This window comes from Quercus suber, unplaced genomic scaffold, assembly GCF_002906115.3.
Source record: "Quercus suber isolate HL8 unplaced genomic scaffold, Cork oak 2.0 scaffold_13, whole genome shotgun sequence".
Classification (NCBI taxonomy): Eukaryota; Viridiplantae; Streptophyta; class Magnoliopsida; order Fagales; family Fagaceae; genus Quercus; species Quercus suber.
In genome coordinates this window covers 2,491,437-2,517,316 of record NW_027069478.1, presented here as the reverse complement: position 1 = coordinate 2,517,316, position 25,880 = coordinate 2,491,437, and the positions used below count along the sequence as shown (strand labels likewise).

Below are 25,880 nucleotides of genomic sequence, written 5' to 3'. Positions count from 1 at the left end.
TATTGTAATATTTATCTTAACATAAATTGAAAACAGTCATTTCAACCATTTCATCCAAAGAGACCTCCAAAACTCTTGCCACCTTCCTAAATATAATAAGGATTGAATCTACTTTTATTATAAGCAAACTTAAGAAAAATAAATAAATAAATAAAAATTTATCACCTCCCCTCTCTCTTCCAGCACGATCTTATTATTAGTTTTCTCAAATATTTCAATAATTTTTGACAAAAATTTTGTAATTTAACTAGTTGGCACCTCATAGTATTTCCAACATAGATATTGAGGGTTCAATTCTCCGCCCCTAACTATCGATGTATAAAAAAGTATTTCAATAATTTTTCTTTAAAAAATTGTAATCTTTAGTTATTTTATAAACAAAATAGAAAGACAATAAGAATAGTATAGTAATTTAATCATACTATAGATATGTATTTACAAAATAAAAACTGCATGATATAGTGGCTAATATAGATAAATATGTTTCATGCCTACTAAAAAATGCAAATATCATACCTAAGTTGCCCCCTCTACCCATTTTTTTATTTATAAAAGAAATTGCAAATATCTTTCAATTATTATTTTTTACATTCTTAATTGTGTGTTACTATTTTTTTTTTTCCTTTTTGTTGGACATTGTTTTAATTGTTGCAAAAATAACTAAATTTCAACAAGAATACCATATTTCAAATAAATTTTTTCTCACATTAAAAAAATTCAATTGTTTCTCATATAAATCTTAGAAAAATGATATTAAAATTTCATTGTGCTTAACATATATATATATATATATATATATTACATGTCACTAAAAGGAGTTATGAAATTTAAGCAATTAAGATTAGTTTTAATGAATTCACAAATATTTTATTTATTTTTATTTATTTTTTATGGTTTTTGTGTCAATTGTTGTCTAAACAAGATGAGGAATAGCAAAACAAAATAAGTCTATCTGCATCTTGTGATAATGATGAAGACCAACATGTAGTGATGAGAGTAATTTCTATCTTCACCTTATGATGAAAATGCAACAACTAACAACCTATTATGACATCCCATATCAAGGGAAATAATTAATAAATTAACAAAATAAAATTAAACATACTAAGGACACATAAACAAAAACAAAACTCTCACTAAAGTGTTGACTTCCATTACCAATGTTGCTCAAGTCACAACAAACCTTGAAATGTAAATTAATGGGGAAGAAAACCTTGACACTATAACACTTCACAACAAAGATTGAGTAATTGAAAAATGGAAAGTAAATTGAATCTAAATTAAGTCAAATCAATGCCAATACTAGGTAAAAAAAATATCCTAGCAAATTTAGTAGAGAAAATTGAGTATATCACATACACAACAAACTGAAATAGTAAAAAGTAAAAACAGATATAAAGGGGATTATACATGAAATTTGAATGGTAAGAAAATTGCCAAAAGAAAAAAATCCTACAAATGATCTAATTTTAATCAACATAACTCCATCAACTTATATAAGGAGAAAAGCAGACATAATAACTTCACTTTTTTGCTTAGCATCAAAACAAAACAATTTATTATGAAATTAAAACGCAACTCCAAAAAAAAATAAAGCCAAAAGCCTTGTCCCTGGACTTGCTCACACAGATCCGTGGATTTGTCAAAATATTTAGTCATTAATAAGGAACGGGTTTGTTTCTTTTGTAGGTGCAATATGATTACTTGTAGTTGTAACCGATTCGGTACTGCATAACTATATTGATTGTTTCCGCAGAATTGTTAACTGTTTCTTTATACAATTTTTATCACTATAATCCTCCCAATGAAACAGCATCATTAATCCAGAGCATTCTTTACCTGGTCCCGTGAACACAGATTCGAAGCTATGAGAAATTATTCAGTCCGCTTCCTTGTGGACTGCGCGTCTTTTTTGTGTACAGTTTGATTTCATTTCTTAATGTTAAGATTTAAGTAGATTGAAGATGAAGTTCAGCAATGTTGAAATGTTGTTTACTATTAATCAATGTGCAGCAATACAAAGCTATAGTCGTTTTCTATTAATCATGTAAACGACATGTCATGTGATCACTGAACAGTAATTAATTAGTTACTTAGCCATAGCTATACTAATTAACTAGTTTTTTTTTTTTTTTTTTTTAAAGCAAAACGACAGAATTTTCGGACTACTCTTCAATTCCGACATCTACGTGTCCTCATTCACGAGATTCCCTTAAATTTGAGCCCAAGTAAACAACGATTTATTTCTAATTAAAAACACAAAAACAGAAAACAAAAACAAATTAAAAACATTTTTCAATCCAGGCATCGTTTGTTGTTCTCCAATCCATCAGGAATCCACAGGTTCGCTTCTATTTCAGCTTTCGTTCGCATATATTTCCTCAATTTGATCGGAACCCATTTTGTAACAGATCGATCCCAACCAATTTCCCTATTTTGGAGCTGATGAGCTTTGCATTTTTTTTGCAGAAAAAAATATTCAAAGGGAAGGTTGTGATTGGAGAAATCAAACTCTTTTGTTAGGGAGCCTTGTGACCAGTGTTTCAGAATCAAGTGATTTTCGTCTATGTTCCATGGACAGGAGGTCAGGATTTTATTTTTGTCAGCTTCTGTGCTAAATTTTGAAAGGGAAGTGTTTGGCTTGAGTATAGCAATTGATAAGCCTGTGTTTGATTTCCGTGCTCTTTGGTTAATTGCTGTGAATTTGTTTTGGTTGATTTAGCTTTCAGCAATGATCTTGCCAAGTAAAGCAAGTGTTTCAAGGTTTAGTGTCTCAGAGAGGTAAGGTTGTAAAGTAAGGGGGGTGTCAATTTTTTTGGTTGCTTGTTGATGCTGATTTCGGGTGATCTGTCTTGTTGGAGGATCTATTTGGATGACCAATTTAATTGTCTGGTGTTTTGTTCTGAATTAGGTTGTTTGATTGTTTTGTAGCCAGGATGTAACTGTTGACTGGTTGTAAGGTGCTGTTGATTGCACCAGGTCAGTGAAGATGAGATTTTGATATGGGAATGCTGAATGAATTGGATGATTTCTCTGGCTGCTGGCGTGATTGATGTAGATGCTAGATCTTGAAAAACGTTGGCTTTTTGTTGTGAAGTAGGGGCAAGAAGGGTTGGATTGTTTGAGTTTGTGTTGGGCAGGCATGTGCTGAGTCCTTTTTTTAAGTGGATTTTCTTATAAGTAATTGTGAGGAACCCCAAATGTATCTTGACTAATCTTTTTAATGTATTAGTGTTGCACTCGTTACAGAGAGCATGTTGGAAGGGGGAATGTGTGATGAGAGTGGGGAATAAGAGATGGATAGGATTACACCAGTCAAAGTTGCGTGTAGGGCTGAGCAGGACCCGACCAACCTGTTTTGGGCAGGTCTGAGTCTGTTCGGATTGAGTGTCAGGTCTCACAGTCGGGTAATTTTTGGGTCGGGTTAGTTGCAACTCGCGTGCTACTCATTAAGTTTGATCACCTAGCAGAAAGTCAAACTTTTATTTTAACTTTTATAGCAGTAAAAAGAGATTTCTTTTCTTTTCTTTTCTTTTTTCCCCTCCTTTTCTTTGAGCTCAGGGGAACTGAAGACTTATTTCATACAAACTACAAAATCACTATGGCAAGACTGCAAATTCTGTACAAACTTACAAAAACAATATTATACATTGATCCTTAGCAGGAAACACTACAATATAACAAATAGTACCACTCAAACGGAAATTTTAGCGTCACCTACAGAAAAAACATTTATTATATAGGACTTGATCGATGTTAAGTAGAGAAACATATGGGACTAATAAAGAAGCCATGCTTTTGCCAATTAATGGCCACATTAATGACTTGGGTTGGAAGCTCCCATCAAAATTTGATCTACTAATATTAGGACATTGGACATGAGAATTTATTAAAAGTATGGAAATTACCTCAATTGCCAAGCAACGAAAGAGGGTTCAGTGAAAAGCCACCGTGAACCTGATAGATCTGAAGGCAATATTGGAGTAGCAATAGTAACATGCGCTTCTTGTTTATCAACTCTAGCTACTGAGTTTGGTAAAGGTGGATTCAAAAAGCAATAATCTAAGTCAAATTTAGCATTCACAACACCCTCCAAGACCTTAACTGCCATGGACATGGAAGGCCTCTTTGTGAAATCATTTTGCAAACACCATGCTGCAACCCTCATCCTACTCACAATTTATGCTTAATGTAATTGCATATCTTCACTGTACTTACCAACCAAATCCAACAATCGGTCCTCCTCAATCTTTTTCTTGAATAGTTCAAGTAGATGCATTGCTTCTTCTGGTTAAGAGCAATAAAAAATTCTCCTTTCTCACAATATCTCCAAGAGGACTATTCCGAAGTTATACACATCTACCTTTTCTGTAAAATAATTAACTCAACCATTCCAGAGCCATTTAGCTAGGAGTTCCTCTCATTTTTGTCACAACTTGGCTTTGGTCATGGTCAACTAGTTTAGACAACCTAAAATCAGAGACTTTTGCATTAAAATTCTCATCCAAAAGAATGTTATGGGGTTTTATGTCCAAGTGAACTATCTTTTGCCAACATTCCTCATATATATCTTCTTTCTATGTTGCCAATCAAGCAACATCTTAGGATTTTTATGAAATAGCCATCTATCTAAAGAACCATTGGACATGTATTCATAAACAAGAAGCCTATGAAATTTCTCAGCACAAAATCCAACCAGTCTCACCAAGTTTAAATGATGAATACTACCAATTATCTCGACCTCAACTAAGAATGATTGCTTGATTTGACCAAAACGCTCAAGACGCTTCACTGCAACTTTAGTGTTGTTAGTTAGAGTCCTTTCAAAAACAGTGCCAAACCTTCCCCCACCAAGCTCTTTATTGAAATTTTCTATGATGGCTTGTAAATCATCATAAGAATATCTCAGTATTCCTAGTACATAATCTAACTAATACTCTTCAGCATCAATAGCATTTCTTTCTTCTAAGATAGAAAAATAAGGATTCCAATTAAAAGAAGTAGTACAAAGAAAGATGCGATGCTGGACCCCAATATTATTTCTTTCTATCTGATGTTTTTGATGTGGAGGAGGAACATTGTCATTCTACACCGTGATGTATACTTTAAAGTAAGTATCCATTTCTTCATCGATGGACATCAATGAAAAAATGTTGGATTGTAAATAGCAATTCTCCACACGGTTGCTTGAATTATAAATAGCCGTATTGCACGAACAACTTTTTAAGTTTGCCTGCTTACAATTCTCTAAGTTTATACAATGGTGATCTGGATTTATATTGAGGGGGTCTGTACTAAAGGGAAAGTATGTGATGTATTCGAGCTCTAAAAGAATCTGATTTTTGGAAGTTTCACAAGACAAGGGAGTAACTAGGGAGCATCCATAGCTAGGCAACTTGTCATTGATTTGCTGAAAATAGCTTGTTCCATTTATGGATTGAGGACAACTGCACTGCTCATCTGTACAAACACCATCACTGCCGCATACCGTAGGGTAGCCACAATAATGAATAGATTGTGAAATAATATCACCAACTTCCACCCAAACCCTATCATACAATCTCAAGTGTCTGCCGGGCCCAATTCTCAGGTACTGTGATGCTAATGCTGAAGGAAAGAGTAATTCAGCATATGGTTCAGGTAATAGATCAACTATGAAGAAAGCTAAGCTTTGATTCAGAATTTGAAAATAACTGTGTTCAAGATGATAACTATATGGCCTATAAGAAAAATAGGGCTGGAGAGGATTATAATTGATATAAGCAAACAACCCTTCGCGGGTGAGAGAGAGCGAAAACAATCTTCCTTTACTAGCGAAAATAATATTCTTGCCTTAATTAAATTAAAATGTTAAGTGATATTGGAGGAGTCTTTGACATACTCTGGAAGTTTGAATTTGATTATAATGGAATCAAGATTCATCTTTGTTAGCTTATCTAATTTTCAAGCTGTTTTACAACTGCAGTTTCTGTCTTCTCTGTAAATGGGGCAAGGCCGCAAGTTTAACAAGACCAACTGGCAACTGGACCTTAAAAAAACTTTGAAAAGTTATTTAAGCATACTTTTCTGTTGGTTGAAGTAAGATTTGTTGTTCTTAAGGTTTATCCCTATGAAGGTGGTTTTCCTCAAATTATATATGCCAAGTACTCATTGGGACATGTTGAAGGTTATCGTAACTTATGCTGACAGATTGTGTTCTTTATGTATGTCATCTAGATATTGAATAAGTTGAATGTAATAGCGAATAGCTGATTTGTTAGTGTAAATACTCGTACTAGGTTCTCTTGAATTGTTGCTTTGATTAGATTATATGCTTACTTCTGCCCTGCCTTCAGTGTTCGTGGAAACATTGGACAAATGCATTAAAATGTATGTGAGCTTGACATACAGCAAGGCTTTTATCTTTTTTGTAAGCACTTGAAATAAATGTGTGTATCTCAGTTTTTGAGAAAAATGAAAATTCTACTGTCAAATACTATGCAGATTGCTAGTATTTGATGTAATTACTGTGCTTGTAAAGATGTAGTTGTAAAAATTCTCATTCGATATTTTAAGTATTTTTGTTGCTAAATTTACACATGCAACTATTGGGTCTCAAACTTGCAACCTCACACCCTCTACCTCATCCTTTAGGGGGAAGAAGATTCCAGAGATATGAGAGCTAGTGAAACCTATTGCAGTCTTGCAATCAATAGTAGGACTCCACTGACAGTTTGTCTTGTTTGAGCTCTACTATTATTAATGTTTGCTTATAATACAATAAGTCAATTTGGAAATCAATCGTCTTCCTCAAGTTGACGGCACAGATTTGATGATTTCTTGTGGTTCTTAGTTGCACATCTAGCCTGAAAGTTTACTGAGATGCTGCATCTCCATTGTTTGAAATTTACTTTAATTTCTGAAAACCTGTGAGAAGCAAAAAAACAGAGAAGAACATGCTAAGAACAATCACACAACATAAAGATTTACATGATTTGGCAATATGCCTACATCCACGAAGTTGCAATGATTTTCACTATGCTAGAGAGAGTAGTACAGAAGTGGCTTACAGTACATCAAACTCTAATTATGAAGCAACAATATATATAACCCCAAAAACAGGTCCAAAACAAGACAAGATAAATCAAACTCTAAATCAAACTAGATCGAACACAAAACCATGCTCCACATAGCACATAGCCCAAACATCAGTCATGCCAAAAAAATGGTGGGCTTCTATATTACTTGCAAGAGGTTGTCTTTGAAGAGCCAATGTTTATTTATTATGATTTAAACCATTATCTTTAAAGTATTTGCTACTCACAAATTGAGTCAAGTAGAGTTGGATTATGATTGAATTTACAAATCTATATATTCAAATCATTGCTTTTGTTTGTTAGCCTTATATAGGAAGTCTGAGTTTGAGATGGTCCAGCCTTGTTGAATGGGGGGTTTGCACGATCTGAAGGGGAAGAGTCTGAAGTTTTGTGTGAACTAGTATGAGATTTGTTGTATATCATGTTTTGCAACGAAGTAATGCTAGGATATTTGAGGCCGACTCAAGAATGAGGAAAGTGTAATACAAGCCATTGAGGTCAAGTCTCAAGTGGTAACCAAAGTGCCATGTTGTTATTGGAAGATGCCTCTATTTGTACTTGGGAAGTAAACTGAATTCTTTATTCATTAAGGAAGCGGTTTTTTTCCTTTTTTTACTTGGCAAGTAAACTGAAATCTTGACTGTTTCTGCGGAAGTTTTTACTGTGGCATGCCACTTTGTTCTTACCACACATAGGCTATGTACTCTCACTTTTGCTGATTGGTATAGCTTTGAGTGTTATCTCATGAAGCTGGTGCAACACAGGAGCTCTGATCCAAGCTGGTGCAACAACAGGAGCATAGCTGATGTATGAGCTGTTAGTGTAGGTCTGCTAGTTCAAGGTTGTTAGTGGCAGTCACTGTTAAGTTTTGTTAAGCTCTTTAAGTAGCAGTTACTAAATCAGGTTGTTATAGGTTAGTTAATAGGTCTGTAACCTGATAGGCTAGTGAGATATATGCCTGTACCATTTGTAACCAGCCATAAGATCTTGTACTCTAGCCAAAAATGGACATTGATGAATATTAATACAGTTTCTCTCGTATTCTCAACTATCTTCTCTAATTATCCTCTTACCTCTAAACTTTGGAGGGTGACTCCTCAAATAAGTCATGCCAAACTGTGAGGTGTGTTATTTTACCTCAAAACTAATTAGTGATGAGGAAGACACACTCAAATCTTTTATGGCATTCGACATCGCATCTCGTGGGACTATTTTTAGAGTGGTTGTAAGGAGTCAAATTGTGGCCCTCCTGACAATCCCTCCCTTACAATGACACTCCCACAACTCCAATCCATGACCTTGACTCTGATACTGTTTTTCGAATCGTGTGCTGTGTCATTCCACCTCAAAATCAATTGATGATGAGAAAGACACACCTAAATCTTTTATGACATTCGATATCGTGCCCAGCGGGCCTATTTTTAAAGTGATTGTAGGGAGTCAAATTATGGTCCCTCCAACAAGTCAATTCCTACTCTAATCCCATTTCCTCATCAATACCCTTTCACCTAAACACTATCACCACTATTCCATTAAAAAGGTTCATTCCATGTTATGTGTACCTTGGTGCTTGGATGTATTTGTGCAGCTTCAGCTGCGTGTCTTGACTGGTAATTCATCTATAAATAAATAAAATTTGAGACTCCAAGAGCATTGGCAGTGATTATTTACATTTTATATTATAATGAAATTTTATTGTGTAGCCGCACTACCAATTAGTAAAATCTTACTATCCCCTATGTCAATAATGCTCTTAGATCTCAAAAAGGCTACCAATTAGTAAAATCTTACCATCCCCTATGTTAAAAATGCTCGTAGATCTCAAAAAGGCTCTGCTCTAGACAGAGCTAATGAGCCTCAAGCGCACTCGAGCATAGAGGAGCTAATGTGCACCAATAGACCTCTCTCTCTGTATCTCTCCAGAGAGAGAGAGAGAGAGAGTGTTCAAAACTTTCTGTTGAATAGGTTGTAATTGACATGCTTGGAGAAAGTTATTTTCACTTCTAACTGCTTCTGAAGATCAAAAACTACATAATCTTATTATTTAAGAGTTCAAGTTGTGCGACCTAAAAATTTTTAATTTTTAAAAGCAGGGTTTGGGTGAAGATGAGATTCAAACTTAGGACCACTTACTTTAATACCATGATATATTACTATTTGTCTCAAAATTTTAAATTAATGAAAAATAATTAATTTAACCATTTAATCATTATTCTAATCATAGGAACTTCAATATACAAACTTGATCACATATTTCCAACCATTCTCATGTGATTTAAACAAGAAGAGTTTACTAGTTGCAAGAAAAAAATTATAATAATGAACTATACACAATACGACTATAACTTCTCTGCAAACTTACTATATTGCACACTGAATATCAACAATGTTAAATAAACATATATGTTAGTAATAGAGCAGCCAAACTATTACCAATAATCTGCGACACAGATGATTTGGTTGAGGTTGCTATATAAAAATTTACGCTACTAATATTAGTTATTAGATGAAAGAGTTTAGTAGAAGTACTAAAGTTACCTCATTTGTCAAACAAGGAAAGACATTGAAAAGTCACCGTGGTCCTGATAGAACTGAAGGCAATACTAGGGTAGTAGCAACAATATGCCCGTCCTGGTTATCAACTCTAGCTCTCGTGTTTGGTAAAGGTGGATTTGAGAAGCAATAATCTAAGTTAGATTCAACATCCACAACACCTTCCAAGACCTTAACCACCGTAGACATGGAAGGCCTCTTTGTAAAATCAATTTGCAAACACCAAGCGGCAACCATCATCATATTCACAACATCTTTGCCATGTAATTGCATATCTCCACTGTTCTTATCAACTAGATCCAATAGCCGTTCCTCCTCAATCTTTTTCCTAAAAAGATCAAGTAGATGCATTTCTTCTTCTGGCCGAGAGCGATCCAAATTTCTCCTTCCACATAATAACTCCAAAAGCACTACTCCAAAGCTATATACATCTACTTTTTCTGTAATTATTGAATTCAACCATTCAGGAGCCATATAGCCAGGAGTTCCTCTCATGGTTGTCACAACTTGGCTCTGATCTCGATCAACTAGTTTAGACAACCCAAAATCAGAGACTTTTGCATTACAATTCTCGTCTAAGAGGATGTTATGGGGTTTTATGTCTAAGTGAACTATCTTCAGTCTGCATTCCTCATGCAAATAAGTTAGTCCCCTTGCTGTGTCAAGGATGATCTTCTTTCTATGTTGCCAATCAAGCAACATCTTAGGATTTTTGTGAAATACCCATTTGTCTAAAGACCCGTTAGACATGTAATCATAAACAAGAAGCCTATGAGATTTCTCAGCACAAAATCCAATCAGTCTTACCAAGTTGAAATGATGAATGCTGCCAATTGTCTCAACCTCGGCTAAAAATGATTTATTGATTTGATTAAAACCATCAAGACGCTTCACTGCAACTTTTGTGTTGTCAATTTGAGTTCCTTCAAAAACTGTGCCAAATCCTCCCCCACCCAGCTCCTTACTGAAATTATTTGTTATTACTTGCAAATCATCATAAGAATACCTTGTGGGCATTCCTGGTACATGATTTAAATAATTCTCCTCCGCTTCATTAGCAGTTTCCTTCTTCCAAAATAGAAAAACAAAGAATCCAATTAAAAGAAACAGAACAAATGCGAGGCTGGATCCCAATATTATTCCAATCCAATGCTTTTGCTGCTGAGGAGGAAGAGGAGGAAGAGGAACATTCTGCACCTTGATAAATACTTTAAAGTAGGTGTCTTCTCTTATATCTCTTTCATCAGCGTACATCATTGAAAAAATTTGGGATCGTAAATAGCAATTCCCAACACGGTTGCTCGTATTGTAAATCGCGGCTTTGCACGAACAGACTTTTAAGCAAGACTCTTTGCAACTCTCTAAACTTATATCTCGGTGGTCTGGATGTATATCTGGGAGGTATTTTTGAAAGGGAAAGTATGTGATGTTCTCGAGCTCTGTAAGGATGTGATTTTTGTAAGATTCACAAGACAAGGGAGTAACTAGAGAGCATCCATGGTTTGGCTGCCTGTCATTGATGGGCTGAAAATGGTTTGTTCCATTTATGGGTAGCGGACAACTACACTGCTCATTTGTACAAATACTATAATTGCCACAAACCGTAGGATAACCACAAAAACCAATTCTTCGTTTGAGAAAATCAAGAGCTTCGATCCAGTACTCATCATACACTTTCAAATGTCCATCAGGCCGAAGTTTCATGTACTTTGAATTGGGTTCAAATTTAAAAGGAATGTGAGGTAATGGATCATCAAGTTCGAAGATAGCGAAACTATGATTCCAAAATTGAGAGTAATTGTATTTAAAATTTGAACTAAAAAGCAAATTCAAATAGATATCGGGAGGATTAGAATTGATATAGAAAAACAAACCTTCACTAGTGATTGAGAATGAAAACATTCCTCCTTCACTAGTGAGTTGCTGACCTCTTAGCAACTTTTGGCCAAGAACCAGCGTGTCCGTTGGGTGATCAAAAGATTGCCAAATTGTTGCATTCTTGTCATCCAACAGCATGAGGTTGCAGGTGTCCTCGGTTAAGTTTAGGCCAACCACAGATTTGTTGCTGATATTTGTTGACCACGCTTTAGTTCCATTAGCATCTTCTAACACCAAACCTCCTTCCGAAGTAAGCTGTAAAGTCGCATCAAGGCTAACCGGATTCTTTGGGTTAGCTGACCATACTGTTTCCGGATGATAAGATCCCGTAGTATTGCCGTCCTCGTAATACAGACTAAAAATGACAAAAAGAGAACTGTTGTATGTTCGATTGTATAAGAAGCCACAACCGCAAGCATATCCATAGGGATCGGGTGATCCATGGGTAAGTATGATTGTCACAAATGATCCATCATCGAATTTCACAGAATGAGGAGCAGAAAGACTGTTGGTCCACGAAGTAGAAGACTTTACTGTCAGAAAACTACCAGGCATTGCAATCACTGAGATATGAAAAAGGTTTAGAAAAGGAACAAGGTAAAGAAGAACAGCACGGCAAACCCAGCTTATACCCATTGTCTGTAACACACGGTGCAGGTAGATGAAAAAGAAAGACAAAATGGACAACAATGGGCGGATGGAATGACAAGCATAACCAAATGACTCACTCCTGGCAGAAAAGAAAAAGGTTTGGGAATTATTGTAATGTAATGCATGAGAAATTGATTTTTCCTTGGTTGACTTGTTGACCTACAAAATCAACGTTTTTTGTCCACAAAATGCTGGAGCTTTAAATGCACGGTTTTTAGAGCTTCTCTCTTACGCGCGCGCGCGCAGGCACGGCGACAACATTTTGGTGATTAGTAATTCTAAATCGCTGGATCAAACGGCGTCAAGTCTCGCTATTACGTTTTTTCTTTCTATTTTCACTTTTTATATTTTATATTTGATATATGTTTTTAAAACTATTAGTTTACATTGTGAAATTCATGTAAGATTTAAATGAACTGTACAATATAAACTAATAATTGTCATTTTTATTCAGTAAAGCTGATAATGGATTTGGTCTGTAATTTTTATTTAAATAAAACTCTTATTTAATTTAAACAAAAGTTGTACTCTTTTTTTTGGGCTCATAGAAAGATTTATTTATCTTATGCAGAACTCTGTATTTTAGCATTTCTTTATCTTGTGCGGGTAGCCGTATCATGTATCACACCATACTTTATCCCTTTGGTTTTAAAGCATTTCTACATGTTGTGCGGGTTTCCGTCCCGTGTATCACACCATAATTTATTCGATTGGTCTTAAACAGTTAAATGTGCAAAATCAATATTACGGAGTAAATAAGAAATTAACTCTTAATGTGTCCACTTGAACATGATATTGAAGTTATGAGAATCTTTGAGTCCCACATAGAAAATGATAGAGAATACGAATTTATATGCTCACAGGTTGGATATTAAGTTGGGCTTTAAGCATATGCGGACTGGGCCCTCTTGTCTAAATAATAATAATAATATTTTATTTTTTGAATCAGTAAGTTTGTATACAACAGTTATTTCTGAAACAGTGTATTTGTTTAGTAACGTATATATTTATAGTCCATCATTCATGAAAAACAACTTTTGAGAAACTTTCCCAAAGAAAATATTTTGTACATTAACATTTAAATCAAAGAGAGAGAAAGAGGCATAAATTAGTTCACAGAGCATGAACCCTGTGTGCTTCTTCTCCGTGTTGTAAATCATTTTATCCTAAAAGGCAGACATCCGTGAGTCTCAAAGCATCACAAATTGTGTGAGGGGCAGAATCTGCTTTAAGGAAATTGTGTCAAATATAAGGCTTGATCTGTATCATTCATACTTCACGCGTTTGATCTATAAGTTTTTAATTATTTTGCAAATTTTTTCTTATATATGCAGTATTTATTTATTATTTTTTCTTATCACATCTATTTGTGCTATTGTTTATAATTAGATTTACATGTTGTTCCTTTTTGCTTAGTCACAAAAGTAAATTGTTGAAATATATTCCACAAGTAGGACTCCAATGATCTCTTGATGATTTCTTGTGGTTCTTAGTTGAACCGGTAGCCCGAAATACTAATGTTATTGATAGGCCAAAAACGTATTGACCTCTTGTGATAAATTAATTAATTAATCAAATTAACATGCAAAGTAGTGGTAGCACAAACAAATCACCAATTAACTAAAGTATGCAGCGAAAATTAAATTGACATGGTGATTTGTTTTCGAATGGGAAAAACTTACACGACAAAAACTCCACCGAGTGATTTTAAGGTCACCACTCCCGAGAATCCACTATTATTAAATTAAAGAAATAACAAATAAAGGAATCTTAGTACTTTATACCAACCTACAGTTGAACCCTTACCCCAATACCCAATTGGACTTGTTCTGTAGTGACAATCTTTCCTTTCAATGCACGGCTCCCAGTACATGACTAACCGATTGCACGGATCCCAGTATGTGACTTCAATCACCAACTAGAGAAGGTTGTTGGCTGCAAAGTTCTTCAGATCATGAAGTTGCTTGGTCATAAAACCCTACGATGTACAAACACAGCAGCTTCTTCAAGAACTAGGGCAAAACAGATTTCCGGTCACACTCTTCTTCACACTTGTGAAATTTGCTCTTATGCAACTTGTGTCACCATCAACGGGCCTTAAAATAATCCTTATATATGTTTAGGGTTGTGAGAAAATAAATTCCAAACATACATTCACGGATTGAATGAAAAACAAACCAAAAATTCTGAGTTTCATAAACCTTGATAGATAGTCATCTATCGAGCTAGCTGTCGAGCCACGAGCTTCAACAGCTTTTTAAACCTCGATAGATGCTAGCTGTCGAGTTTTAATGAACAGCACTTTTTGATATGGTTCTTGAACAGACTTGCATGGCTTTAACACTTGAACTTGAAACAAGGTTGTTGAATTATCAAACACATTCTAGATCTATCCAATTACAAGTAAAGTGCGTTTTTTCAAAGGATTAGCTAATTACATAAAATAGTGACATATGTTCCTAACATGTGAAACACATATGTCTTAACAGTTATACTGAGATGCTCAAATCTCCATCATTTCAGGAAAAAAAAAAGGGGGGTGGGGGGGGCGGCTTCTATATTACTAGCTTGTGGTTTTCTTTGAAGGGTCCATGTTTATCTTAATTTAAATCATTAGATTTAAAAAAGAATTTGCTACTCAAAAAATTAAGCCAAACTGAAAAGGATCCTGCTTGAGTAAGCAATTTTATTATATATTCATGTCATTGCTTTTGTTTGTTAGTCTTATATTGCCCAACTCAAGCAAATAACTAAATAAATAAATCTTATATTTCCCAACGATAAATATGTGCTACATCTCCACTAGACTAGGCTTGAATTTTTCTTTCCCCTAGTTAAAATGGGCAAATTCATGCTACTCTAAACGAGATGATATTTGAAGGTAGGGACAGAACTGCCTTAGGGTTGAAGGGGGCCATGGCCCCCCAGCCTTTGAAAAAAAAATCTTATAGTATATATATTTACACAAAAAATTTATATTAAGGTCTAAATTTTATATACCTGGCCCCCCTCCCCCAAAAAATTGACAAGATGACCCGAAAATCTCAAAAATAGATAACAAGAAAAATCTTTTTTAAAAAAAAAAAAAAAAAAACACATATCCAGATAATAGAAAATCTTTGGACAAATCATAAATCTGGTTTAAGCAAAAACAATAACATCAAATCAATTACAAATCCTAGAACAAATCACAAAAACCCAATAACTTTTACCTAATTTCTCCCTCTCATTTGAGAGCTCTATGCCTCTCTCAAATGACTCCACCTCATAGACACAGAGACAACTCTTATATTGTTGATCACTCCATCCACACACCAGTTAATCACCAACAACTTGGATCAGTTGATGTCTTTAACTCAACCAGTGGAAAAAATTTATCTATTTTTTGAATGGTAGAATTTTTTTTTAATGTTTTGTTAACTTTGGAACACACTTAGCATGCATGCATAAATGGTAATACATGTGTTAAACAACAACAATCTATTGTTTTGTGTCTTACATAAACTGCCATCAAAGCATGTGTGAGATTAGTCTATTGGTAATAAATTTTGTGACTTAACCAAATTAATGTAATGACGGGAAAAATTTTATTATTTACTTAGTTAAAAACTCAAAGTTACCGTCAATTATTATGTGATTGTTTAATAGATTTCTTTTAATTTTTTGTTTTACTATTTTTTCAAACTTGCAATTTTTGAAAGGAAAACTTCTCAACCTTACCAAGACACCAATAATTGTCTTACCCATTTTTATGCTGAATATTAATGCATGATATTATTAACCATTATTTTAGCTGTTTTATTAATATAATGCTTGACATAGATTTGAACTTTTAATTATATTTTTTGTATTTTTTATAAGAATATTTTAACTATATATATAGCATTATGAAGTTATTAGTTATAGAATTATGTGAAAAGAGTACATAATTTTTGTTTTTTAATTTATAATGTTGATAGAATAAAGAATCGGACTAATCTTGGTTAGATCTTGAAAATATTAGGACATTCCAATTGACTTACAAAACTCTTAATTATAAATTGTCATTTGTGTTTTTTTTCTCAAAATAAAAAATACAAATAATTAAAAAATTAATGCTAATAATGCATTATTGTCAACCTCTAGTGTTGATATTTCAATTTTTAAAAATCTTTGAACAAAGAACTTTTACCCCCTAAGTTTGAATCTTGGTCCCGTCCCTAATAAACTGCTTTTAATATTTTGTAGAAAAATGGTTCTTTTATTGCACATAAACCTCCCACTCAATCATAACTCCGTGTCATTTGACTGTGAATAGCAAATTGCGACCAAATATTTTGTGTCTAGCTAGCCTCCCAAGTTTCCTAGCAAAAGACTTTTTCTTTGTTATTGACTTATTGTTACGTTGGGTTAAGACTTATAAGCCTTATTGCTCATGGTACGATACAATTCCGTTGACTTGCTTTTCTATTCTTGCTATTTACTTCTTGATTAGACATTGTAGCGTACTATTTACGAAAATCAAAATCACGTAGTTCAATATTCAAATATTGTAATTTCATTTCTTTATTAATGAAAATGATGGGGATGTTACTTTGATCAAGAAAGAAGAAAATAGCAATTAGTGTACTTTACAATGTTTGAATATTTCACTCGTGACTTGGTCTGAGTTGCGAATGACTTGTGAAATCCAACTTGTCAAAGACTTTTCAAATTCCAACATGTGCTTCTTGCGTGGCCTATTTCGCAAGTTGGTACTCGCAAGCCAGTCGTGAAATCCTCATTTTCACATAATCCTTACATCAAANTCAAATTTAATACAGAATTAAAGCCAACAAAAAACATAGTTATAAATCACAATTTACAAAACTCTTGATTATAAATTGTCATTTGTGAATTTTTTTTTTTCAAAATAAAAAATACAAATAATTGAAAAATAAATATTAATAATGCATTGTTGTCAACCTCTAGTAGTGATATTTCAATTTTTAAAAATTTTTGAACAAAGAACTTCTACCCCTCTAAGTTTGAATTCTGATTTCGTTCCGTTTGGAGGCCTGGAAACAAGTTCTGCAGAACTTATGATTGTTATTGAACAAATATTAAACTTCTCTCTCTCTCTCTCTCTCTGCGCGTGCATGGGTGTGCATGTGCATTTGCATTTGTGTGATTGCCCACCCGCACCTCTCTTTTCTTGTGAGGGGGAGGATGCATGTTTCCGAAACATGCTGAATGTGTGGGGTCCACTCCCTTGTAAGGGGGAGGAAGCTATTGAACAAATATTAAACTTCTCTTTCTCTCTCTCTCTCTCTCTCTCTCTCTCTCTCTCTCTCTCTCTCTTTATGCGCGCGCACATGGGCGTGGTTGTGCATTTGCATTTGTGTGATTGCCCACCCGCACCTCTCTTTTCTTGTGAGAAGGTATTGCATGTTTCCGAAACATGTTGAATGGTGGGGTCTACCCCTTTGTGAGGAGGAGGAAGCTATTGAATAAATACTAAACTCTCTCTCTCTCTCTCTCTCTCTCTCTCTCTCTCTCTCTCTCTCTCTCTCTCTCTCTCTCTCTCTTTGTGCGCATGCGCATAGGTGTGCATGTGCATTTGCATTTGTGTGATTGCCCACTCATACCTCTCTTTTCTTGTGAGAAGGTATTGCATGTTTTCGAAACATGTTGAATGTGTGGGGTCCACCCCCTTGTGAGGGAGAGGAAGCTATTGAACAAATATTAAATCTCTCTCTCTCTCTCTCTCTCTCTCTCTCTCTCTCTCTCTCTGCGCGCGCACACATGGGCATGCATGTGCATTTGCATTTGCATTTGTGTGATTGCCCACCTGCACCTCTCTTTTCTTGTGAGAATATATTGCATGTTTCCGAAACATGCATCATTCCCCTCACAAAGGAGTAGACCCTACACATGTGAGGTCCACCCATTTGTGAGGGGGAGGATGCATGCTTCCGAAACATGCTGAATATATAGGGTCTACCCCCTTGTGAGGGAGAAGATGCATGTTTCTGAAACACGCTGAATTTTCCTATTTTCTTGGGTATCTGCTAATGATGAAGTTGTCTACACTTTACACACGATGCAAGTTGGAAAGTGCCACCAATAATATCATCTTGTCTCAAAATCTGATTGTGTGGTTTGGAGACTTGGAGTTAATATAGCATGTGGATTTTAGAGCATTAGCATTCGAAATGCCAAAAAAATTAAATTTTATAATCTCAAAATTTTCTTTATTTATTTTATCATTTCATTTTACAATTTACTTAACATTTCAATTTCTAGACTTGGAGTTAATAACATGTGGATTTTAGAGCATTAGCATTAGAATGCCAAAAAAGTTAAATTTTATAATCTCAAAACTTACTTTATTTATTTTACCATTTTATTTTACAATTCATCCAACATTTTAGTTTCTATTTTTATATACAACTCATTAAAATAATATAAATTACACATAATATACAAAATTATGTTTCTATCTCTTCTCTTCCAAAACTCAGTCACCAACACCAATTTGTCACCACCAAAATTACCTCCAAAAAAATTGTCACCACCAATATTACCCAAAAATAATTGCCACCACTACCACTAAAAATCCAAACCACAACCATCAAAACTCAACCCCCCACCATCACTGCAACTCACCACCACAAAAAAGTACTCACCGTCACCATCCACCACAAACATCAACAACCACCATAACCCACATTTTCCCTATCCCTCGTCAAAACCCGCCCCACCACCGTGAACAACCACCAAAACCCACATTTTGCCTAACCCACGTCAAAACCCACCCCACTATTGTGGGGTTTGTGGAAGATCATGACTAAGCAAAAATCAGCACCAAAAAAAAAAAAAAAACTCACGGTGAGCACTAGACCCACGGCAAGCAAAACCCAAACCCACGGCGAGCAAATCCAAGGCCCACGGCGGCAAACCCACAAAAGTCCACTGAAAAACGCCGAGTCAATGTCACCGTCGATCCGATTTCATCCAAGCCCAAAACGAAAGTCCACAAACCCACCACCCAACCACATCAACAAAAAAATCTCAAACACCCAACCCACCACCAAAACCCACTGTTTGTCGCCGATTAAAATCCACCACACCCCCCGTGGGGTTTGTGAAAGATCAAGCATTGTTTGAGACGTCAAGGCAAGCGTGAGGTTGAAAAATTTTATGGAGAGGAAATCTGGTGTGCCATTGAGAGGAAATCTGAATATGGTGTGCCATGGAGAGGATTTCTGAATCGGAGCCTATTGAGAGGAAATCGGAGCCAAAGAAGGACAAGATAGAGCATGAGAGAAGAGGAGAGAGGGAGTCTGAGTGTGAGAGAAAAGGAGAGAGATTAAAGTATGAGAGAGAAAATAAAATATTTATATTTACGTTTACAACCGTGAACAGTCAGGTTGGATATACACAACCTGACTGTTCACAGATGCTAAAAGATTTTCGATTCCTATACTTAGATGGAGCTCTATTTCTTAGTTTTGGTTGCTAAAATAATAACTGTGGGGTTTTTTTACACCCCCAAAGCTAGTGCTCTAAACCTTACATATCTAGTCCTTATGGGTCAGTTTGGCAAAGAGAATGAAAAAGTGGGTGGTAGAGAACCGGAAGAGCAGGAAATTTATGAGTTTTCCATAACAAACAAGGGAAAACTTCATTCCATCCTCCATATTTTCCTACGAACCAAACATACCCATTACACATTTCAGTCTATTGTCTACTGCAGTTTTGGGTCATAAACCTAAAAGTTAGTTGAAACTGCATATGAATTTGGAGTTTTTTTCTTCTCTTTTTCTCCTTAAAATAGATATGATCATACAATTTGAAGTTATTGTAAAATATTGGAGAAATTAAATCTGGGATTAAATAAATAATCCTAGAGTCAAGTATCAGTTGTGTAATTGGAATCTTAGCTTCCTTTTGATTGATTTGACAAATTTTTGGAGGTGTCTCTTTTTTAGCGTTCTACTCATATTATATTAATTTGATGTATCAAGCTACGTTATTGCATATTCAATTCAGTGATGAACAACGGGAGTATCTTTTTTAATAAGTAGCATTTTATGATATTCAGCAGGTAAAAAAGTAGTAGGATTCTATGATTGTTTTCTTAAGTAGCATTAGATTGATTTTTGTATGGAATGCAATTTTTCCAATGCTGAAATCAGGAAATTTGCTATATCCAGAGAAGATTTTTGTGGTTGGTGAGAGTCATTAGAGAAATTGCAGTAGAGATATGTTTTTTTTTTTATAACAAACAGTAGAGATATGTTGATGCGTCACATTGGAATCTTGGGTGGTTACTTTATCTACGTGTCCGATAAACCAATCTTGATGAAAATCCCTCTTTTTGTATGTATGTTACAATACTTAATATTCTAAAATAAAAAATAAAAATAAAAATCTTTTGGTGAAAGTCGTATAAGAAATCGCAATAAAGAGGTTAATGCACATCTACTTTTAGTCTCATCATGTAATAATAAACTAATATAATCTTGTGACTATTGGGAAATTTCGCAATCCTTTGTTTGCGAAATTTCATTACGATGCTGTTTGTATTAATTATCATATTATAAATTATGATCCATCAAAATATATATATCATATCATATCATATTATATATAATAAAAGTTTGTTTATCAAAAAAAAAAAATAATATATATATATATATATATATAAATAAAAGTTCGACTTAAATGCCGTGGTTGCGCCAAGTGACTTCACCAAATTGCAAAAATTTTAATAAATTTTTAGATTTTAAGAATAGATATATACGTATTTTTTGGATAAATATAACAAATCAAATAATGAAATAAAGTAGTATTTAATTTACAACTATAACAGTTGCATCTATCTAAAATGTTATCAACAAACCTAAAATCAATATAATAGAATTACCTAAGGATAGAATTTAAATAAAAAAGAGAGAAAAAAACGTAAAAGAAAAAAAAGATTGAATTTGCATTTTTTTTTCCTACGTTTCTTTAAAAAGCGTAAAAGAAAAAAAAAAAAAAGAAAAAAAAAAAGAAAAAAGAAGAAGATAGAACTTGCATTTTTTTTCCTACGTTTTTTTTTTTTTTGGATAAATTTACATCTTATGTCATCTTTTTCCTAATAATAAAATAAAAAAATAAAAGTATTTGAGTTTCACTTAAACTACTTTTTTTTGTTCATATCATCTTCTTCACAACCTAAAATTTTCATTATATATACACAGTTTTTTGGTGTTTTATTATTTCTACTACATATTTTACAATTATTTGCTACATTCTTCCTTTCTCCTCTTCGCCCCACCTACAACCTTGCAGGTAATTTTTTTTTTTTCCTTTCATCAAATTGAATAGATTGTGTGTATTGTTGCCTTTTTATTACATAGAATATGATTTTTATCAACTAGTTTGATAAATAGACTGAAATTCTATGTTTGATCACACTTTTTTAGTGTTTTTTCGCCATATGACTTCACCAAAATGTAGAAATTTTAATAAATTTTTAGATTTTAAGAATAGATATATACATTTTTTTTTTGGATAAATATGACAAATCAAGTAATAAAATAAAGTAATATTTGATTTACAACTATAATAGTTGCGTCTATCTAAAATGTATCAACAGAGCCTAAAATCAATATAATAGAATTACATAAGGATAGAATTTAAATAAAATAAAAATAAATAAATAAATAAACGTAAAAGAAAAAAAAAGATCAAATTTGCATTTTTTTCCTACGTTTCTTTAAAAAACGTAGAAAGAAAAAAAAAAGATAGAACTTACATTTTTTTCCTACATTTTTTTTTTTTTTTTTTGGGTGGATAAATTTGCATTTTATGTCATCTTTTTCCTAATAATAAAGTTAAAAAAAAAAAAAAAAGTATTTGAGTTTCACCTAAACTACTTTTTTATTTTTTTATTCATATCATCTTCTTCACATCCTAAAATTTCCACTATACATACACATAGTTTTTTGGTATTTCATTATTTCTACTACGTACTTTACAATTATTTATTCCTTTCAAATTGAATAGATTTTGTGTATTTATTACCTTTTTATTATGTATATAATATGATTTTTATCAACAAGTTTTATAGATAGGCTGAAATTCTATGTTTGATCACATATTTTAGTGTTTTTTTTAAAAGTCAATATTGCAAGCAATATATTTGTATTTTTTAATTTCTTATTACATGATTATTTGTTGTTGACATCAATATTTTATAATGGATTTAATTTGTTATGGTTTTTGTTTGGTGCTTTGTTCCATGTAATCTATATTCTTTAATTAAAAGCTAGCAAAATTTGTGGTCAAACATGAAATTGGATACGAGAGAATCCATCCGTCCAAATTTCTATGTAAGTCTATCTTTACTTAACTTCTTCTTCTTCTTCTTTTTATTTTATTTTATTTATTTAAGTTCAAAAATTTGGATATTTTTTCATTAATGAATTGAGGTTTTGGCTTAATTTTGTTTTCAACCGTTTCAATTATTGAATTCATTATTTTTTTCATGTGTAATATTAATATCTGTGTTTTTTTATGAAAAATAAAAAATCTATGTGTTCTTAAAGGCTAAAAAACAATACAATTACAAACATAACTTTAAGTTAGGGTGTTATATTTATTTATTAGTAAGTTAGAATTTTACATTAAGTTAGAGTATTATATTTTTATTTATCTTTTAAGTGTACAAGTACAATTTATTTTTTAATCTTAAATTTTGAATTAATTATTTTTTCATTTTATTTGTTATTAAATTTAATTATATTATCAAAATATTTTTTATTAAGCCGTGCATCGCACGGGTATAATACTAATAATAATATATATATATATATATATAAACCAAATAAAATAGAATAATTAATTTATGTGGACTTAAACCAAGCATAATACTAAGGGTTTCAATTCGGGTTAGCTTGTCAGGTTCGTTTCATGTCTAGGTAGGGGTATTTGACTAAATGACTCAACCCTAACCCGACTCATTTAATAATCGTGTTATGATCCTTCAACCCTAACCCGACCTGTTAATAAGGTGGGTTGACCTGACCCAACCCATTTAACACGCTTAATAAACGAATCGTGTTGGGTTGACATGAATGTAATACAACCCATTTCAACCTACATAATATTAAATATGGCATCCATCTAGAAATAATTTTTTTTTACATCCCAAAAGCAGTGAATATACTTCAAGTCTTCAACCCACATTCAAAATAATATAGTTCAACAAAAATATAACATTCATCTAGAATAAGTTCTTTACATTCCAAAAGAAGTGCATACACTTTAACCCAAATTCAAAATAACATAGTTTAACAAAAATAAAATAACATAATTCAATAAAAATATAATATCCTTGGAACTTGCCAAATGCTAAGTATCAATGTTGAAAGAATTAGAGCAAACAGTAGACTAAAGTGATGGTGTAAAGAAAATGTGTCAAGTTTATTTGTCCATATGAGCTGTCCATGACAAAATGCAAAGAAGAGGATGAAGGGCTCTTACGCTCGTCCCTCTTATACTCGTCCCCCCTTTTCTGTTAATCCTTGTAGCGAAGCTTGTCCGTCCTTAGTAATGGGCAGACGAGGTTGCTGACTCTTGTTGACTTAATCTCTTTCAAAAGCCAAGGATGGGTTGCGTCGTTACGAACCAAACCCTTCACTAACCGTTGAGCACAAGTTCTGATCAGGTAACTTCCATGGCAGTTATGGAAGTTATCTTATAATTTCCTGAATTCCTCAACAACAGGAACGATTGTCAAATGAGTAACCGTTTCACGGACACTATATAAACATTCGTGTGTGAAGAACAGAGGTATGAAAAACATTCTCTAAAAAAATAAGAACTTGGAAAATATTTCCTTTCAGTTTTGTCTTTTCATTGACTTTACCATCGGAGGATTTTAGGCCGGCCTCCATCGGTCTTTTCTAATTCTGTTTGATTTTCCAAGACTCAGCCTTCAAGATCAACACTCGGAGATTTTCAGCCTACTGATTTCCTTAGATTCATTAGTTGGCGCCGTCTGTGGGAAAGAATTTTTGCGTGAGTTTCTGTGTTTTGAATTTCATCGTTAAAATTCTGCGATTTCTTTCTCCGACAAAGGGTTGAAATGGTTTGGACAAGATCAAAGGCTACTAGTCCAAGCCCTCAACAGAGTCAGGACGCTTCCAATAATCCTCATCGCGACTGTCAATCGATACCTACCATGCAACCATCTTCTGTTCAACACGTGCAATCCAAGGCCACTGCTATGGCAGAGTTAACCCGTCAGAACCAGGAGTTGGTCAGAGAACTTAATTTAAGGGGGCAGCATCACAAGTGGAACAATGAAGGACATGCCCATAGTTAAGAAGATGGAAGGAATGTTAAGCCTGAAAGCCAGTCAAGGGGTACCGCTTCTCAGAGGGTGCCTCATTTGGAAAGAGAAATGGACCAAATGAGAAGAGTTATGGATGAGATGAAGGAGAATATGAGGAAGACGAATCCTGTAGAAGATTTGGTCCATAGGACTGATTCCCCCTTTGTGGCTTCCATCAATGCTCACCCCTTGCCGCCCAAGTTCAAGATGCCTTCCTTAGATTCATATGATGGAACAAGGGATCCTTTTGATCATATTGCCACTTTAAACTACCATGCATCTCCAAGGGGTTCCGGATGAAATAATGTGCAGAGCTTTCCTTACTACTCTCAAAGGACCCGTACAAGTATGGTTTAGCAAAATACCTCCGAACATAATAACGTCCTTTGAAGAGTTAAGCAAGTTATTTGTCAACAATTTTATCGAAGGACAGAGGCACAAGCGTTCTTCGTCCAGCTTGCTAACCACAGAGCAGGGAGAGAATGAAAGTTTTCGCTCCTTCATCACACGATTCAACAGGGAAGCCTTGGCTATGGATGAGATGGATGATAAGCTCCTTTTGGCTGCTTTCCATAATAGGGTTCATTCTGACTTGTTCATCCACAAGTTATATGAGCAGGAGCCCCAAACCATGGCTGAACTCGTCCATTCAGCCCAAAATTTTATAAATGCAGAGGATGCTATCATAGCAGAGAAGAGGAAGAGAGTTGAGAAAATAAAGGCCAATCCAACACGCCATTCGGAACAAGGTCCTCGTCCTAAGAAGGGACGAATGGAAGACAAGAAAGATCGAGACAAAAAGGCTGGCCCTTTAGCACGAAGTCAACAGTATACACCACTTAACATGCCGCTCGAGCAAGTCCTTATGCAAATCAAGGATGATCCTTCTTTGAAGTGGCCGGAGAAGATGAAAGGAGATCCTAATAAGCGCAATAGAAATAAGTATTGTCGCTTCCATAAAGACCATGGGCAACTGATGGGGTAGTGAAAAAGCCATCTCCTATTCGTCCAGTTGGGTCGTCCATGACATGCAGTTTGCCAAACAACTAGGCCATCTCCTATTCGTCCAGACCTCTCTTCCCTGAGAGGTAGACCAATTGGGTAGATCCCGTAATCAAGCCAAAAGGGTCGTCCACGGATGAGTCTCATGGACGACCAGATAACAGCATGACAAAGGGTCGTCCATAAGCATTGCACATGGACGACCACACGATACTTAGCAGGTTTTGAAATGGTTCATCAACCGGTGCTTATCCCGTCAATTTCTCCCAAGTATGTAACTTCTAGCAGCGGTTATGACCGTTAAAGAAGTTACATCCGGATTCCACAAATCTGGGGGAAGTTATTGAACCAAATAACTGCCCTAAAGTACC

The 25,880-nt window shown here is 34.3% G+C and overlaps 2 protein-coding genes, 1 long non-coding RNA gene and 1 pseudogene across 6 annotated transcripts; 2 read left to right on the top strand and 2 right to left on the bottom strand.

Annotated features, from left to right (window-relative positions):
• The first annotated feature begins 2,185 nt into the window (after positions 1 to 2,185).
• On the top strand, positions 2,186 to 6,503 carry LOC112020100 (uncharacterized). 4 transcript variants are annotated; one of them, XR_010631583.1, is made up of 4 exons: positions 2,186 to 2,343; positions 2,470 to 2,584; positions 2,723 to 2,781; positions 2,932 to 3,527. It is a non-coding gene; the product is annotated as an uncharacterized LOC112020100 (long non-coding RNA). The 4 variants fall into 4 exon arrangements; XR_010631581.1 differs by having other exon boundaries at positions 2,193 to 2,343; positions 2,730 to 3,527; XR_010631580.1 differs by having other exon boundaries at positions 2,194 to 2,343; positions 2,723 to 3,527.
• On the bottom strand, positions 3,905 to 5,922 carry LOC112013894 (G-type lectin S-receptor-like serine/threonine-protein kinase SD2-5; annotated as a pseudogene).
• A 43-nt stretch (positions 6,504 to 6,546) lies between the features above and the next one.
• Positions 6,547 to 12,289, bottom strand: LOC112014167 (G-type lectin S-receptor-like serine/threonine-protein kinase SD2-5). The gene is made up of 2 exons (XM_024046555.2): positions 9,615 to 12,289; positions 6,547 to 6,906 (listed from the first exon to the last, which is right to left on the bottom strand). The coding sequence occupies exon 1, from the start codon at positions 12,141 to 12,143 to the stop codon at positions 9,648 to 9,650; it is 2,496 nt and encodes an 831-aa protein (XP_023902323.1). The 5' UTR covers positions 12,144 to 12,289; the 3' UTR covers positions 6,547 to 6,906; positions 9,615 to 9,647.
• Positions 12,290 to 24,781: 12,492 nt separating this feature from the next.
• On the top strand, positions 24,782 to 25,492 carry LOC136070475 (uncharacterized). Its single transcript, XM_065780473.1, has one exon. It carries the CDS (start codon positions 24,782 to 24,784, stop codon positions 25,490 to 25,492), a length of 711 nt encoding a protein of 236 aa, XP_065636545.1.
• Positions 25,493 to 25,880: the final 388 nt, after the last annotated feature.

Coding starts and splice junctions, on each gene's coding strand:
- LOC112014167 (XM_024046555.2), bottom strand. CDS start 12,143: ATGGGTATAAGCTGGGTTTGCCGTGCTGTTCTTCTTTACCTTGTTCCT.
- LOC136070475 (XM_065780473.1), top strand. CDS start 24,782: ATGCATCTCCAAGGGGTTCCGGATGAAATAATGTGCAGAGCTTTCCTT.